Source organism: Drosophila montana, unplaced genomic scaffold (genome assembly GCF_035044405.1).
Source record: "Drosophila montana isolate Dmon_TW-CO22-7 unplaced genomic scaffold, ASM3504440v1 contig_2626_1, whole genome shotgun sequence".
In the NCBI taxonomy this organism is placed as follows: domain Eukaryota; kingdom Metazoa; phylum Arthropoda; class Insecta; order Diptera; family Drosophilidae; genus Drosophila; species Drosophila montana.
The window spans coordinates 1,233,206-1,251,116 of NW_026997490.1; the positions used below are offsets into that span (position 1 = coordinate 1,233,206).

The following is a 17,911-nucleotide window of genomic DNA, read 5'->3' on the forward strand; positions in this document are numbered from 1 at the left end:
AATATTAATATCGTGAAAATTTAAATTGACATGGACCAAGTCGGCTGTTGATTCTCATTAAGAATTAACATGTATAATTCTATAGGAACAGAGAAGCCTGCACCTGTACGTAATTTCAATGGGTATATTAGTCTACATACCCCTGACAACTATATTAGATCTTATAGAAATATAGTCTAGAACAGCCCGAAGAGATATCTTCATTGTTATTCCTATATATATATAGATGAGAGAACCATGTGGGATTCCATTTATATACCCAAGAGCGTGCTTAGTTCGCACATGGCCCGTGGCTTTGATTGGGGCGAACAGGCCTGACGCACAGCCATTTCCCAGGTGTCCAGCAGATGCGAGAGTGAATAGTTCTTTGGCAGCTTGGACATGCGCGCTATCAGTGCCTGTTGCACAGTTTGCAGGAACGGCGTGGCCGAATATTCCTGTTCGGTGAGCGAGCAATCGGGCGATTGCCATGGATACTCCTCCGGCACGCTAACACTAACCGGCGGCACGCTGGGCAAACGCTTGTCATCCAAGCAGCATATCAAACGTATTGTCTTGTTATTGTTTTGTGCGGTCGTGTCCAGTTTGACCTTAAACTTGGTATCGAGCCGTGCAATCTCGCCCTGCAGCACATGCGGCACATCCTGCTCAAATGGCGTGGTCTTTTCCTCAAGGCGCGGCTTCTTTGACGGCACGGGCGCGCATATATCTGTGCCAAAGAGCAGCTCCAAGCTGGGCCGGAAGGTGCGATGCAGCGTATGATTTGCCAATGGGCTCTGCAGCGTCGTATTTATGACCTCCAGCAGGGGATTGGACGATTTCTGTTGGAGTGCTCAAAGTTAAGAGGGCGATTTTACGGTAGAGAATTTGACTTACGCCAAACTGCTGACCCGAGTAGGAGACCAGGTCCATCTTTTCCAGCGCCTTCTCACACTTGAGCAGCGTATCCAGCTGCACACGCTGCGTGGGATTGCATAGAATCTCCAGCAATTTGCTCATCTTGGTCATCTTTTCTACATCTGCAAACGGAATTACAAATTAGAATGCTGAATTTCCGTCAAATTGCCGTCACTTACTGGTGCCATCGTTGCTGATCTTGCCCAGCATACGCTTGAGCGGCTCAATATATTTGGTCAGCTGCTTGTATTTCTCTCTATAGAGCGCCTCCTCTTGCGGATTAAACGGACTGTTGCCTGTCACCTGACCGGGCGTATTGATCGATGCGCTCGGCGATTGCTGGCGTATGTTGCGTTGCGTGTTCTGCATCATCATTTGCGGACTGGATTGCGGCACCAAGGCCGGGCTGGGTATCATTTGTGGTGTGGGCATCTGGGGGGTTGGCGGCTGTTGTGTGGGCGTCTGGTTGCCCACTAATTGCTGTTGTTGCTGCTGCTGCTGCTGCTGTTGTTGTTGTTGCTGCTGTTGTTGTTGTTGTTGTTGTTGCTGTTGCTGCTGTTGTTGTTGCTGCTGTTGTTGCTGCTGTAATTGCTGCAGCTGTTGCTGCTGCTGCAATTGCTGTGCATCCGCTGGTGAGGGACTGGAGCGCATGAAAGGCTGCTGCGGCTGCTGCTGGCCGCCAACCACACCGCCGCGATTGCCCGCAAACATTTGGCCCGCCTGGCCCATGCCCATATTTGGCTTTTGCTGCATATTGGGCGGCATATTGACATTCATGCCGGCCATGGGATTCATAGCGCCGCCACCCTGTTGCACCGCATTGGGCGGCAAGCCACCGGGTCCGCCCACCTGCTGCTGTCCGGCCGGTCCGCCCACAACATTATGCTGTTGCTGCTGCTGCTGCATATTGGACGGCATGCCCTGCATGCCCTGGTTCATGCGCATCATCGGATTGCCCATGCCCATCTAATATATAATTTATGAATATTTAAACAATTTTGCATGCTGACACACTACTCACCACCATGGGCGACATTTGGTTGGGCATGCCGCCGGCTGCACCGCCAGTTGGTCCACTATTGGGTCCCGGGCCCACCATTTGATTGGGCATGCCGCCGGCATTGCCCACAATCTGGCCTTGGCCCTGCGAAACGGCGGGTCCCATAGCAGTTAGTTGCATGCCGCCAGCGCCACCGCCAGGTCCATTGCCGCCAGCCATTTGCTGCACTTGTACCATTTGCTGTCCCCCGGCGCCGGCGCCCATGGGCAGTTGGCCACGTATATTGGGCATGGGCTGCATTTGCTGTTGGCCGGGTCGCTGCTGGTTCAGTGTTTGCAACAAATTGGAGGCAGTACCCGGTCCACCGGGACCGGCCATTTGATTTGGGCCCGGCGCGCCGCCCATTGGCATCAGTTGTGGATTGCGATTGCCCTGAGAAGCCAAGTTTTGCAGCGCATTCAACGGATCCTGCATGATATTCTGTTGTCCCATTTCGGCGTTCGACGGGGCAGGCTGTTGCTGTTGTTGTTGCAGCTGCTGCTGTTGCTGCTGTTGTTGTTGCTGTTGTTGTTGCTGCTGCCGTTGTTGTTGTGGTTGAGATTTGCGCAGGGACGCGTCCTTGTAGTGCATAAACAATTTGGCTACCAGTCCCAGATACTCATCCTTAGTGTGTGACTTGCGAAAAATATGATTTTCCATCATGCTGGCGTTTTTATTGGGCTCCGGCCCATTTTGGGGCAACATGTCGTGGCTGCCACACATAGGAAAGCCTTATTAAGAAGACATTATCTTGAAAAAAGGACTACTCACATTTTGGAAATGACATTCTGACGAAAGTTTTGGCTCTGCCACTCTTCCGCCATGTTTCAATTTATCAATTAAGCTTTGATTAAACAAATTTATTGAGATTTTTAATACAATTTACGTACTCGCGTTCGCAATTTTTCGCTTGATTTTCACAATTACTATCGATAGCCTATTTCGATTTATTAATTTGTTATCGGTACGTGGCAACGCTGCGCTTGTGTTTACATATTGCAGTAGTTTGCTGACACTATGTGGCAGCGCTATGCATGTGTTTACCATACAATTTGTTTTTGACAGTGTGGCAGCCTGACGCCCAACAGTTATTTCTGGCGCGTAAATTTAGGCTTGAGAAAAATAAACAAAAACCAGCTAATTATGAGTTGGCGCTCACGTGTCTAATAACTGTAAATACAGAACGACATATTCAATTAGCACCAACTCAGGCTACTGTATATGATGGCTGCCGAACAATTAACTGACTAAACCACCTGTATGAAGTTCTCTCGCAGCACACAGACACAACACAAACACGAACAACAACACAGAGAACATTCGCGCGCTCTAAACTTTTACTAGCTTTCGTTTTGGCGCGTGCTTCTGCTCCGGCTCACCGTTTTTTACCGTTGCTCATTCGTATCTTGACTTTCAGACAGAGCGCACGTCCGTTTGCTCGTTGCTCGTTCGGCGGCTCGTTCGTGTGTGTGTGTTTATTTCTTTGCGTTGTTATTAACTTTTATATTTACTACGTCTACGTTCCTCGTACCTACATATGTACATACATACATATATATATATTGTGTGTGTCGGTTATATTTAGTTCTCTACAATTTACGCGCTGCTATTTCAATTCGCCACGCTGCTGCCACCTGTACAGCGTTCGGTTAGTGTCTTCTGCCCGCCCGCCCGCTTGCCCCAGCCCCGCTCCAACAACAGCAACAATAATAATAATAATTGGAAACGCTGTCAATGCCGGCTGCATTCAAAGTCGCGTTTTGTGTACGTGTATCTGTATCTCTAACTTGAATTCGTGCAAAAAGCGTCGTCGACACCAGCTGAGGCCACCAAATTACACAAAAATTGTTTCATAAACGTATCTTTTTACAAAACAACAAACACAACAACAACAACAAAATAGAGTGTATTATCAGTTACCTTGGCAAATGAAAATTTGTGCCAAGCAGCAGCAGTGGGGCAGCCGCGTCGCTGCCAACGTTGACGTCGCGCGTTTTCATGTGTAGTGCGTACAAAAATGATAATTGAATGCAATAAATAAAAAGTCAAAGCAACAATAACAACAAGAATATTATCAAATTATATCACAACTAATAGTGCACATACAAGCGCACAACAACAATATAATCAAGCGAAACGGCAGATACAAAACAAACACACACAACAATAACAACTAACTAACGGCAGAACGTTTAAGTGAGCAGCAGCAGCGACCGCCGCAGCGACAGAGGCAGCGACTGCGACAGCGAAAATAGCAACAAAATGTCGAAAAACTGTTGAGGTTCGTATATATGTATGTATGTGTGTGAATGTAATGTTAACTGTGTATATGCTTTATGAATGCTGAGCGCTCATCAATGTGTGTGTGTGAATACGTGGTTTATTTGCTGCTTCAGTGCATACGCTGGCTTCATGCTGCCCCAATCCCCCTGCGTTCTCTTGCACATTCACTCTCTCTTTCTCTGCCTCGTGCGCTCTTTCCCACTGCCCTCTGTGTGCGAGTTTGGCTTATGCTGCTAGCGTCGCAGTCGACGCAGACTTGGGGTGCTCTACTTATTCTGTTCTTTTGGCATTTTTTTGCGCCCCAATAGCGACAGCGACAATGTTGATTACAGCCTACAGCCTAAAATGTTCCCCCCTCCCTGCCCCCTCCCACCAAACACACACATACAAAGGCAACGACAAGCAACAACAATGGCAGCGGCAACAGCAAAAGTGTGTTGACATTTTTGTTGTTGCTGCTTTTGTTGTGCTTTTCCGTCTGTTTTGCTCTATATGTATGTAGCTGTATATGTGTGTATATGTGTGTGTCTTTGCCTGGCAGGGGTAGCGTACGTGTTTAAATTATCAAGCCGAGCTTGTCAGCGCTGGCAGCACGCATGCACATACACACATACATATGTATAGGTATGTAAATAGAAATACAGCTGTATAGCTGTGTGCGCACATGTATATAGGCATAAATACATATGTTTGTATGTAACTGTGCCGGTGGGCTGGAACTTGGACTGGAAGTGCGCATAGGGCTTCAATTCACGACTACAAATGACAAATAGACAAACAGACAGATAGACAGACTGACGGTGGGGAGGACGCAACCTATTGATTTTCAATCAATATTTATGGTGGCTTCCCTCACCCTTCGCTTCCGCTCGTGGCAACTGTGTCTTTTGCTTTGTGCTTTGGTCTTTTCAGCTTTTTGTTGTTTTTGTAGTTGTTTTTTTTTCGTACGTTTTGTTCGATTTTTGAAATTTGTTTTGCATTTGAACTGCTATTGCTTCTTCTGTGGCTTCGGTGCCGACGCCGCTGTCGCTGTCGCTGTGGCTGCTTTCTGCTGCTTCTTCGTTCTCTATTCTCGTTTCACCTTTGAGCGACGCGAGACTCACTCACGCATGCATAATCAACAAATGTGTGTGCATGTGTGTGTGAGTGCGACGGCGCTGCCAACTTTGCTGCTGCTGGTTGTGCTGGCTGTTGTTGTTATTGTTGTTATTGTTGCTGTTGTTGCTGTTGCTGTCACTGTAATCGCGGCTTTTTTATTATCATTTGATTGCGCTGCTTTTATGGATGCCGTTGTTGTTATTTTCCTGCTGTTTGACGCCTATTTATGTGTTTATGTGTGTGTGTGTTTTTTTGTTTTTGTCAATTCCCTTTTTGCAACGCAACCGCAAAACAGTTTTTGGCTTTGTTTTTGTATCAATTAGTCGCTGTCGCTGCGTTGTTCAATTTAATTTTTTGTTTTTTAATTTGCTTTGTGGCCACGTTTGGTCCTATTTTCACCTGGACTGTCAGAGCCAGCGGCGCAAATCATTTGCTGCACATTTTCTCAATTTGTATTTTGTTTGCTTGTTTGTTTGTCTGCTTTTGTGCCGTGTTTGTTGTTGCAGTTAACAGTTGCGACGTTCGCCGTTCGCCTGTCGCTTGTTTGTCACGCTTCACAATCGAACCGTTAGGCAAAGTCACCAGCCGTTAATGGGAGCGTGTACTGCATTGAGGGCGTCGCACAGTGGAGCGAAATTAAAAGAAATCAGGACATATGTAAATGGAATTTGTTTTGTTCGGGCTATGATCTTGCGAAATTTAATGTTCAACTAATTTAAAACCAATCCAAAATCAGAACATCCTAATTCAGTATTGTTCAGAAACGTAAATCGGCATTTTCAATGTACCGTTAAAGATTTCTTAAGCGGTAAATAATTTTGTGATTAAGCGAGCCTTCACTGTGAATCAATAATAGTACTTGGAATCGATATTTCGCAATAAATTTAGCATTTATTTATGATTTTTGAATACCCGTACTGTAACTTTTTTCAATTTCTCAGCTTCAATATGAGATGTTTATCCATTAGTCGCTCCACTGTGCCGCAATGCAACTGTCATGTTTGCTTACGAGCGTGTGTGTGTGTGTGTACATGCCTGCCTTTCATTTCCGCCGGCGCTGCAGCTGTCAAATGTGCAGAGACGTCAGGTACCAGCTATCCCTGCCCACAGTCCATTTCCCACACCCTAAACCTCTTGGGCTAGCCAGCCGGCGCTTAAGTTGTGTGCGCCTTGTTTTCTCACCACGGCAACCACTTGTTTTCCCAAGCACAACAACAACGCACACACACACACAAGCAAAAAAAAAGCGCTCACTCATTCACTCTCTTACACACAAACACAAACACACACACACATACATTCAAAACTGTGAATGGCTTGTCATGTGCCAGTGTCCCGTTTAGTTTCAACCCGCCCTGCTTTAAGCAGGACTTTCCGCTCTGTTTGTATGCGTCGCCCGCGTCGACAGCGGCGCCAGCGTCACAGCTAGCGTCAGCATCTGCGTCGACGCCAGCCGTAGCGGCATTCACATTCCGTTGCGTCTCTTACGTCGCGGCAACAGATGAAAAAGTTTCACGCGCGCACGCATCGCAAAGTTTAAATAGAATTGCGTTGTTTTTGTTTTTATTTTCGGGGTTATTTAATTAAAATTACGCATACGCAGCGCTGCCCGATTCTCAGCCTGTAACTATACTACACTATCGAGCGCGGTCAGGCAACGAGCACGTGCCCATAAACTACGGTAATGTGCAACGAGCTATTTCTCTCTCTCCCTCTCTCTCTCTATTCCTCTCGCTGTGCATGTGTGTGTGTGTGTCTGTGTGTTTGTGGGCGTGTGTGAGGCTGTTGCGCGCGTTTTTTTCTTACTCTGTCGCCTTGGACATCAACATATGGCAGCATAATTGAGTCGATTCTGAAGTCGCAGTCGATTTGTGCATAAATTTTGTTGTTTGCTGTGCAGTTTTGTTGTTTTATTCAATACGTCGTTTATGGTGTTACCCAATTGAATCCAACATCTGGCCTGGTTACCGTTACATACATATGTATGAAAACAAATGTAGAAATTCCCTTTTCGATTTCCAACTTAAACTTCCGGTTAAAACTGCATAAAAACAGTGTGTTTTTGAAGTCCACGAACTAAAAATTAATACTTTTTTTTGGGTTTCGAGCTGTGCCTGTATCAATGTGACCTATGTAAACTAAGCTCTTTGTGATGCTATTCCAACGAAATCTAGTACAGACATTTTTTACACCCTGAACCCATTAAAAATGGGTAAAAAGGGGTATAATGTATTTGTGCAAATGTATGTAACAGCCAGCAGTAGGTATATCCGACCCCATAAAGTATATATAGTCTTGTCTATACGTATGTCTGAACGCAAGGATCTCAGAGCCTATAAGAGCTAGAGACTTGAAATTTGGAACGTAGGTCCGCCTAGTGCCCGTGCATTACGAGTCTGTATACGAGAATCGATAACTTGCCCCGTTTCCAAGAAATTGATAAAAATCGATATCGAAATTCTGTTTTTTGAGCAAATCTCATAAGTTATAGAAGCTAGAGTCATTAAATTTGAAATTCAGCTCCTTGAATTGAATATATATATCAAGTATCTTTAATTTTAACGTTCTGCATTTGGTGTTGTAGAAGAGGGTTCAGGGTATCCCCTAGTCGGAAATTCCCGACTAGAGCCTCTTACCTATTTGTTAGTGTTGGATCGTATTAGTATATCATATAGCTAACTTAAGAGCGATCGGCGAGAGAGAGAAAAGGGTTTATTTTTTTAAACGAAAAACTTTATTGTTCCTCCAGAAATCACTCCCAAAGGTAACGATACCTAGACACAGTTTTATAGAGATCAGGTGTATCAAATATTGCTATTCTCTTTTAAAAGTTCAAAAAAACCAGAGTCAGCAGCTAGCAAGTTCTATAATATGTGTACCATATATAAAACGCTTGGCTACTCGAGTTGAAGCGCATCTAAATGTAATTAACCAATTAAAAGTTTTCTCAGGATTTGGGCATTTCTCGTAGGACTCTCAATGGAAATGGAGAAAATTGAATTGGGAGTTCAGAATATTGTATTTCGCATTTCTCATATCGCAGAGTATTACGCTTTTTTCACTGTCATTTCGATTTTCGATCTCACTTATCGATAAACATAATGATGATGATTTAGCCAATTCGATACGCTCAATTAGACTAAAAGCCCATCAATGTAGCTGCTCAATAGGTGATTAGTGCAGGGTATCCGATCGGCCCCCAAATGCAGGCCCAGCCACAAAGCCAACAACAAAGCCTTCCACATATCATAACAGACGTGTATTCGCGAACAAACGAAAGTGAATTAACATAATGAATTCCGTGTACTTTACTGGAGCTGCTCCGTCGTGCCTTTATCATGCCAATTGCCAGCGGAGGCGCACGGGGCGTATGCGTGATGCGGCGGCAGAGGCAGCTGCAACTTGCGCTTTCGCTGACCGCTGCCTGCTGCGCCTGCTGGTCACAGGTGGTGGTCAGCGGCGGAGTCGTCGCCGTCGGATTTCGTGTCAGTGGGGAAAACCTAAACGCAGTTCATTACATATGCAAGGCTGTCTAGCTGGGGGCGTGGTCGCCACAATTAATATTTTCGCTTTGAAGTGCATGCGTGTGTGAGTGTGCGTGTGTGCGCGTGTGTGTGTGTGTGGCACACTTTGTTGTGGGCGTTGACATTGAGCGTCGTCCGGCGTCACGCCCAACCGTGTACTCCAGACGTGCTGTCGTCGACCCACTGTCCCTTTGCGCCACTGCACTGTGGCACTGAAATGAATCGTTCTCTGTTAAAAAAACACTCGAAAGAGTTCGTTTTTTCTGCAAAACAAAATATATTTAACATTACCAGTTTCTGTTAGGATAACAGCCGTGAACTTAGCATATGTTAAGACAAAAACTGTTGAATAGGAAAATGTTAAGATTACAATTTTAAGGCTCCTTTCATGCTGAATTGCAAATTACATTAAGCTCTAAGGTTCTGTCCAAATAATAAAGTTAACACAGCCAATTGCTGTTAAGATAACAGCTGTATGCTAGCTAAATATGTTAAAAATTAAAACTGTTAAGCGAAAAGTTGACAAAAATATTCTCAAGCTGCTTTCTTGATGAAATGCATCAACCTCTATTGTGGCTTATCATTAAAAAAGGTAACATAGCCACTTTCTGTTAAGATAACAGCTGTTAGCATACGTTAAGATACAAGTTTAGCTGAATTGCAAAATATATCAAATTCCATGATTGTTTTCAAAATAATAAAGTTAACATAACCAATTTATGTAAAGATAACAGCTGCTAAGCTAGCATATGTTAAATTAAGAATTGTTCAAGGAAATGTTGCGAATAAAACTCACAAGCTGCTTTCTGCTGAATTGCAAAATACATAAAACCTGCTTAACAAAAAAATAGAAGCTAACATATCCAATTGCTGTTAAGCTAGCATATGTTAAAACAAAGACTGTAAATGTTAAATGTGGTCTGTTATTAAGCTCCAACACAATTCTTAGCAAAGTTAGGATAAGAATTCTTCTGTTTGTCTGCCAAAAATCAGGAACTTCGCCTTAAAGTAAATGTCTGCAAGACTTGAAAAAGAAACTTTTCAAAAATATAAACAATGTATAATTATTTCGTTTTTTATCGCGTTTATTCCATTGTGCATTGTCCATTCTCGCGCTGTTTGCGCTGCGCTGGGTGGCGGCAATCGTTAATATTTAATGAACAATCGCATTTCACAAAGTTGAAGCGAGTTCGTTTCATTTTCTGCTGGCCAGAACGGGTTGGTACTAAAGAGGGCAAAGGGAATAGGGTGGGGAGGGGTTTATTCCCATCCAGCATTTAGACATCAACCCCATTGACACACTTGAAAGAGGACCTGCGCGTGGCTCGTCGTGCCGCGAAATGCGACATTTATGACCATTAAAGTCGCCAGCAGCAGCAACAACAACTACAACAACATCGACAACAACAACTACAACAACATCGACAACAACAACAACCCCTGAAGGGTTGGGGCTGGACTGTGGCTTGGGGCTTTTCCATTTTTCATTTAAATGCCATGGAATAATTGCTTTTTCCTGTACTGCAGCGCACATGAGTTTGTCTCTGTGTGTGTTGGCAAGCGGGGGGAGGGGGGGGTGGGGGTGGGGGGTTGAGGCAAGTGGGCACTGTAAACAAAGCATTACTCACACACACACACATGCTTATACACATACACACATATATACCCCTATATAGCCGCGTAAACAGTCAACTTTCGTTTTGATGCCCTTCAAAAAACAGCATAAATAACTATGTTTCAATCATGCATTAAAAAAGATTAGATCCCAACAGACATTTGACAGGTTTATAATCTATATAGAAAGCGGTCTTAAGCGACTTCCATATTAAAATAAAAGTACAATGTTCGACCGGGAAAAGCTAATGATAAAGTAGTCCGACTTTAGACAAATAAAAATGTCTTTCACTAAAAGTTCTTCAATATAAACCTCAATTTTTGCTAGCTTATTTTTTATGTTTTATAGTGTTTCGATACAGTAGAAAGCGGCATATCTAGATATATATATACTACTGGAATGATATCTTCTGTTTATATATATATATATATATAAATATATACTGTTAAAGGAGAGCTAACAGAAGCTTCAATTCCAGGTTTCAACAAGAGAACTTCACAGAATGTTCCGTTTTTCATTTGCCCAACCTGTAATACCCTATAAACAATCCTTTGTATATTCTTAAATTCTTTTTGGCGTATCTTCTCTAAACCCTTAAACATTCCATAATCTATAATATATTTATGCATATAATCTATAATATATTATACATATATATATATCATATATATTGTCTATAATGCAATCGTATACAGAACGATAAATGCTTCTTTTTCGAGGCATCGATTTGTTGTTTGAGCATAACTCGAAGATTATAAGAGCTAGATACGAAAGCTTTGGGATGTGGGCGCACGTTTAGCATATACCTATATATCTCAAATATTTTACTTTTTGAATAAATAAGCGCATTCCTCACTAAATATGAAGAAGAATTGGGCGTAGAATCGTACTTTTTTAGGTACAGACTTACGCTGTGTATGCTTTATATATTTTTTAGACCTCCAAATTTCATAAAGATCGGACTATAAACACCGAAGTTAATCGAGAAAGCATTTAACTTGCAAAGTGTAGGGGAAAAAGTGGGGCAGAAGGAAGAAAGGAGATAAGAAAGAACGAGAAGGAAGAAAGAGAAGGAAGTGAGAGAAGGAAGTGAGAGAAGGAAGTAAGAGAAGGAATGAAGAGAAGGAAGAAAGAAAAGGAAGAAGGGAAAGAAGGAAGAAAGAGAAGGAAGAAAGAGAAGCAAGAAAGAGAAAGAAAAAAGAGAAGGAAGAAAGAGACGAAAGAAAGAGATGAAAGAAAGAGAAGAAAGAAAGTGAAGGAAGAAAGAGACGAAAGAAAGAGAAGGAAGAAAGAAACAGAAGGAATAAAGAAAAGAAAGAACGAGAAGGACGAAAGCGAAGGAAGAAAGAGAAGGAAGAAGAATGTTTGTGACAGCCGCTTGGCCTTAGGGTATCTGGTAGTCGTGCACTCCCTGCTCTTACTTTTCCCAGCTTTTATTAATGTGCCTTCTTGACTTGACTTATGTGTCGTCATTTTTTTGCATTTGCAGCTGGCAACATGGACTCGGCCGCCATGGCCATTGCGGTGGGAGTCGGCGGCGGCGGCGCCTCTGGCCCTGGCAGCAGCAGCAGCGCCAGCAGTGGTTATGGCAGTGCAACGACCACGCCCACAACGCCAATAGGCTCGGCCGGCGGCGGCGGCCATTATGAGGGACAGGCAACGTTGCCAATGGCAACAATTGCCACGGTGGCGCCCTTCTACAGCGAAGCCCTGACCAGCCTGGACGCACATCAGCGACAACAGCAGCAGCAGCAGCAGCAACAGCAGCAGCAGCAGCAAACGCACTTTTATCATCAGAACTATAATTATGGAAGCCTCGATGCGTACAACTACAGTGCCTACAATTATAATGCGAGAGGCTACGACAAGCTGCCGCCCAAATACAACGGCAGCGGGAGCAGCAGCGGAGGCGGTGGCAACATGATGAGCAGCAGCGGCAGCAGCAGCAAGCCGCAGGCGGCAGCCACGCCCTTTTATGCACAGCCCCAAGCGCTGGGCATGTCCATGTCGATGCCGAGCAGCTATGCCTACGAGGCGTACAAATACAAGATGCCGCAGCAGCAGCAGCAGCAGCAGGTGCAGCAGCAGCAGCAGGTGCAGCAGCAGCAACAGGTGCAGCAGCAACATGTGCAGCAGGTGCAATATCAGAGCATGGCCATGCAACAGCAGAAGCCAAGCCAACAGCAGCAGCAGCAACAGTTGCTGCCACATCAACAGCAGCAACAGCAGCACTTGCAACAACAACAGTTGCAGCTGCAACAGCAACAGTTGGCGCCGCAGCAGCAACAGTTGCTGCCGCCGCTCGAGCCCAACTATGCCGCCATCAAGCCGAGCAGCCGCTATCCAACTATGCCGCCAGCTGCGTCGGTCTATGCCAGTCCAAGCGCACCTGGCAGCGGCCCGGCTCAGGTAGCCGGCGGCGCCTATTACGACAAATATGCCATGTCACTTTACTCGCCGAATGGCGGCGGACTGAGCTTTGGGGCGCCCGCGCCGCCGCTCTACAGTCCGCCGGAGCTGCAGTCGGCGGAGTCCGCCTATCGCAAGTCCAGCTGGAATGTCGACTACAATGCGGCCAATTGTCGCGCTGCGATCAATGGGAGCGGGAGCGGGAGCGGCAATGGGAACGGAGGCGCCTATCATCATGGAACAGGCAGCGATTTGTACTACAAATACGAGAAGTACACAACGAGTCAGACGTCGTCGGCGCCGGTGAGTAATCCGTATCCGGCGAGCATCAACTATGGCGCACGCGGCGCCATGTGGCCACCAAATCCGGCGGAGCAGGTGGCGCCGCCCAGCGCCCGGCAGAGCTGCTGCACGCAATCCGCGTATCCGCAGCAGAGCTGTTATTATCCGCGCAATGGCTACGGAACGCAGCCGCAGCCACATCCTCCGCAATATCCCAGCCAGACGAGCGGCGGTCACAAGCTGAAGCATCCGACTGATCTCTACGGCAGCTACGAGCCGCTGCCTGCCCAGCTGGGCTATGGCTATGCACAGCCGGGCGGCAATGCCGGCGGCGCGCCCAATCCTGCCACGCCCAGCAACAGTAGTCGCGGCTATGTGCCGCAGATGGGCCTGAACATGGGCCTGAACATGGGCATGGGCATGGGCATGGGCGTGGGCGTGGGCGTGGGCATGGGCTTGGAGGCGAACGTGAGCACCGCCTACTACAATGATCTCGGCAGCCTGGCGGACAGCGGCTACGGCCAGCAAACGCATCGAACGCCGCTGGAGTATGCCTATCGGAAGCGTGCAAATGCCAGCTCCGGCTGCTATCTCACCAGCAATCTGGAGGCGCCCGTGGACAGCTACGTGGGCTACGATCTGCACGCAAACTCGGCACACTATGCGCCGCAGTCGCAGCAGCTGCAGCTGCAGCAGCAGCACAAGGAGCAGCCGCTGCCCAGCTCGAATAGCTCCAATATACGTGACTTTCTGTCCAGCTGGAACGATGACGAGGAGGAGCTGCCGCCGGCGCCGCGACTGGACTCCGAGCTACAGCAGGTTGCCGTTGTTGCGCCCGTGGCAGCTGGCCCGACTCCCGCTCCGGCTCCAGCTGCCGCTCCACTTGCCACGTCCACGTCCAGCTTTATGTACGAGACGCTGGCGCCAGCGGGTCCGGTGGCTACGCAGGTCAATGATTGCCCCAGCATGAATCTGCCCGATATCATCATCGATCATCATCACGAGAAGTGCAGTGTGGGCCAGGCGGAGGACTCCTTTGGCAGCTTCGATGTGGAAAAGGAACTGGACGAGCTGCGCCTAAAGAAGTCCGGCATCGAGGCCAGCGCAGAATCGCAGCCGGGCGACACGGATGCTCTCGCCGAGATACTCAGAGAGCCGGCTGTAGCGCCGGAGGAGCCAGCACTGGAGCTGGCCCTGGCCAGCCCCCTGCTGGAGCCGCCCGCCATTGAGTTCGATCAGAGCAACAGCAACTCAAACGGCTCCACGTTCGAGAAGGAGTACGAGACGTTCATACACAAGATCGGCGGCAGCGACAGCGACACGGAGCCGGCCAATGCCCAGGATGACAGCGAGTATCGCCACAAGTTCTACAAGCGCAAGCGCAGCACAACGGAGCCAGTGGAGGAGGCAGCAGCTCCTGTCGAGTTAAGCTCCGCCCCGGCAGCTGCTCCTGCTCCTGCTCCTCTGTCGCCGAAGGCCTCGGCGCGTGCCAGTCGCCAGCGTGTGGCGCGTCGTCGTCGCAATCGCATCAAAATGCTGAAGATACTCGAATTCGAGAGTCCCAAGATCAAGCATCGCTTCTATTTCCGCACGCTCAAGCTGCTCCGTCGACGTTACGCCCTGAGCCGGACGCGGGAGAAGCGCGGGCAGCGGATGCGACGACAGCTGGCGCTGCGCACGGAGCATCGTTTGCCGCTGATCAAGCGGCAGTCCGTGAAACAATTGGGCGGACGGAGTCCGAGCGAGGGCGCCATTTCGGATCGGGAGACGGTCATCAAGCGTGGCTACGCCTTGCGGGAGCAGGAGCAGCTGCCAGAGATCTTGGATGAGCAGCAGAATGGCTGCGACTCGAATCATACGCTGCAGTCCGTCGGCAGCTTCAAGGGCTTCGACGATGTCGAGAATACGAATCTGTCGCCGAAGGCAAAGCTGCAAGCGGACACGCAAACGGAAACGGAAACGGGAGTGGAAACGGAAACGGAAGTGGAACGAAATGTGGCCACGCCCATTTCGCTGCAGGCCAAGCAGCTGGAAATACAGCGCTGGCTGCATCAGAGCACGGAGCAGCCGGTCGAGCAAGGAGCCACGAGCATCATCTGCCTGAGCTCGGCTGCCTCCGCCTCCTCCTCCTCCTCCTCCTCCTCCACCACGTCCTCGTCCTCGTCTGCCAGTTCGAGCAGCACCTCGTCCAGCTCCAGCACGAGCAGCGACAGCGAGGAGGAGCGGCACAAAAAGCTGGCCAGGAGCAGCAGGAGCAGCGGCAGCTGCTGTTCCGGCGAGGAGAGCGACTTCAATGAGATGGCCGCGCTGGAGAAGGAGCTGTCGCTGCCCAAGCCGACGCCGGAGCCGGCGCTGCCCAGCAGCAGCGAGAGCCTGCCGCAAGTCTCCAACAATGACATAGCCAAGCTCAAGCAAATACTGGAGAGCGATGACGACCTCGAGGAGCAGCAGCGGGAGCGGGAGCAGCAGCGGCAGCGGGAGCGGGAGCCGACCAACAACGTACCAAAGCTAAGTGACCTTAGTAAAATTGCCTTAAATAGTTCCTTAAAAGATAGCGACATAGTCATAAGTGATCCGGGGGTGTCCATGGAGCAGGATCAGCAGACGACGCCAGTTACGCGTGAGCTGAGCGTCGAGGAGGCGCTGGCCGAGATGTATCAGCAAATAGGCGTCACCTCCGATGCGGAGGAAACGGAAGATGATACAGAAATTGTGGCCAAGCAGCTGGAAGGCGCCGCTGCCTCCGCCGCCGGCGGACAGGATGTGCTGCTTATCAATCTCGCCGAGATTTTCGACAACAACAGCAGCGACCTCTACGTGGTGCACTGCGACATGAACGAGAACATATTGGGCGTCGTGGCAGACGAACTGCAGCCGGAGGAGCCGGAACAGGAGCAGGCCAATACGCTGCAGCTAATCGAGCTGCTGGCCGAGCCGGAGACCCACTTCGATGCCACTCATCATCCGCCCCTTATCCATCACGAGGAGGTGGTGCCGGAGAACTACAAGAGCTTCGAGCGGCGACAGTTCCTCAAGTATCTCCATGGCAAATATGTCCAGAACAACATCAGTCGCTTCTACCACGCCCAGCGCGTGCTCAAGAAGTACAGGAGACGACGCCAGATCCTGGCGCGGAGGACGCGCTGTTAACCAAAGATAGCTGCAACACATACACACACACACACACACACACCCGAAATACCCTTCATCCTCCAGAGGAACTGGGAATCGGGATTTGCGGGCGAAGTTGTCGGAATTGTCGTTCTAGCGTCAAAAATCAACTTGGCGTGCCTAATGGATTAGAAATTTGAATTCAAATTATCCACACACCCTCACACATACACACACCCTCACACACCCTCACACACTCACCCTCACACACACACCCTTACACACACACCCTTACACACACATTTCGAGAATCTCAAAAGACTTGTTTATGTAAAATCAAATTTTTTGGCATTTCTTTTAATATGCATATACCCTATAATTATGCGCGCATATAGACATGCGTGCATATACCCTATATATACCCTATATTTAACTTATTTTAACAGTTATTCGCTTATTTAAATTGTATATATATATATGAAAGTATAGCAAAAACTTAGTTTCTCAATGCAAATATGGGCATATCCAGAGCCAGGCAAGTGACCTAAAATAACTGGAAGAAATTGCTGACTACGGCACGCCGAAGTTTGTATACCCTAACAGTTATGTGAAAAAAAAGTGTGCAGCAGGGTTATTTCCGAGTTTGGTCAAGCTACGTTAAAAGACAGCAAAGTTGAACAACTTTAAAATCTAAAAGAATCAAAACTCTTTTCTTACTTGTTTTTGTTTAAGCCCTAATTAGTTAATTTGATAATATAACATTAAGGTTTTATGGAACTCGTTAGTATAACAGACTCTCTCTTCAACGAATTGAAGATATATCCAATATTCTACAATCAGCAGACTTTGTCATTGAATCGAGTTGAACAAAAATTTAGAGTAGAAAAAGCTTCTTCACTAAATTTTGATTCATTCTGAACATGAGCTTTGTTACTTTTCATTGCTTGTCGCTTGTAATTCACAACTAGTTAAAGCTGCGAACGACTGAGAAGTTGCTTGAAAAAGTCTGGTCAACAGCAAAGTCTGTTGTCAATGGAACTGGAATTTTCTTGAACCAACTAAACAGAGTATTTTGATTGATTATTTATAAATTGTTTTTGATTAATATAACAATATATCCTTTGATTGCTTTTTCCTTAATATTACTTGAGCTCTGATTCACATAATTAGCCTAACTTTTCCTTTTGATTTGAAAATTATGTTCACGACGGAATCTGGCCTGGACATGCCCATATTAGCCGCACTATATTTAAATGTTAGGCATATAGATTATATACTTATTATATAGAAATACTTTAGATAATTGTGCAATATTTTGACATGCAATTAATGTGTTTTCAATTAATTTTAAAATTACAAACATTACAAATTCGAATCTCGTGCAGCTTAGTACAGCAAATGGGGCGGGGGCGTGGAGGGGGGGGGGGGCGGCGTACACCTGGCGTATACGCGATTAGCTACATATGTTTATGCGTGTGTATGTATGTGTGTGTGTGCTTGTGTGTGTGTGTGTTGGTGAAGCTCGCGTGCAATTAGGTTTTAAAATCGAGCGCATATGTCATTTCAGCCATATATATTAATACTTATCTATATATACTTAGAAACTTGTATGAGAGCGAGCGAGAGAGATAGAGAGAGAGCGTGAAAATTTAT

At 47.0% G+C, this 17,911-nt stretch overlaps 2 protein-coding genes across 2 annotated transcripts; one reads left to right on the forward strand and one right to left on the reverse strand.

Moving 5' to 3' along the window:
- Positions 1–77: 77 nt before the first annotated feature.
- Positions 78–2,868, reverse strand: MED15 (mediator complex subunit 15). The gene is made up of 5 exons (XM_064683572.1): positions 2,708–2,868; positions 1,919–2,648; positions 1,077–1,863; positions 877–1,019; positions 78–821 (listed from the first exon to the last, which is right to left on the reverse strand). Exons 1-5 carry the CDS (start codon positions 2,758–2,760, stop codon positions 252–254), a joined length of 2,283 nt encoding a protein of 760 aa, XP_064539642.1. The 5' UTR covers positions 2,761–2,868; the 3' UTR covers positions 78–251.
- Positions 2,869–3,326: 458 nt separating this feature from the next.
- LOC135429202 (uncharacterized) lies at positions 3,327–16,471 on the forward strand. The gene is made up of 2 exons (XM_064683458.1): positions 3,327–4,217; positions 11,946–16,471. The coding sequence occupies exon 2, from the start codon at positions 11,954–11,956 to the stop codon at positions 16,295–16,297; it is 4,344 nt and encodes a 1,447-aa protein (XP_064539528.1). The 5' UTR covers positions 3,327–4,217; positions 11,946–11,953; the 3' UTR covers positions 16,298–16,471.
- The last annotated feature ends 1,440 nt before the right edge of the window (positions 16,472–17,911 follow it).

Bases quoted from the DNA above. Each gene is read 5' to 3' on its own strand.
- LOC135429202 (XM_064683458.1), top strand. From the start codon at position 11,954: ATGGACTCGGCCGCCATGGCCATTGCGGTGGGAGTCGGCGGCGGCGGC.
- MED15 (XM_064683572.1), bottom strand. From the start codon at position 2,760: ATGGCGGAAGAGTGGCAGAGCCAAAACTTTCGTCAGAATGTCATTTCC. The intron at 2,649-2,707 runs GTGAGTAGTCCT...TATGTGTGGCAG, and splicing joins CAGAATGTCATTTCCAAAAT to CCACGACATGTTGCCCCAAA. The intron at 1,864-1,918 runs GTGAGTAGTGTG...ATTATATATTAG, and splicing joins ACCAAATGTCGCCCATGGTG to ATGGGCATGGGCAATCCGAT.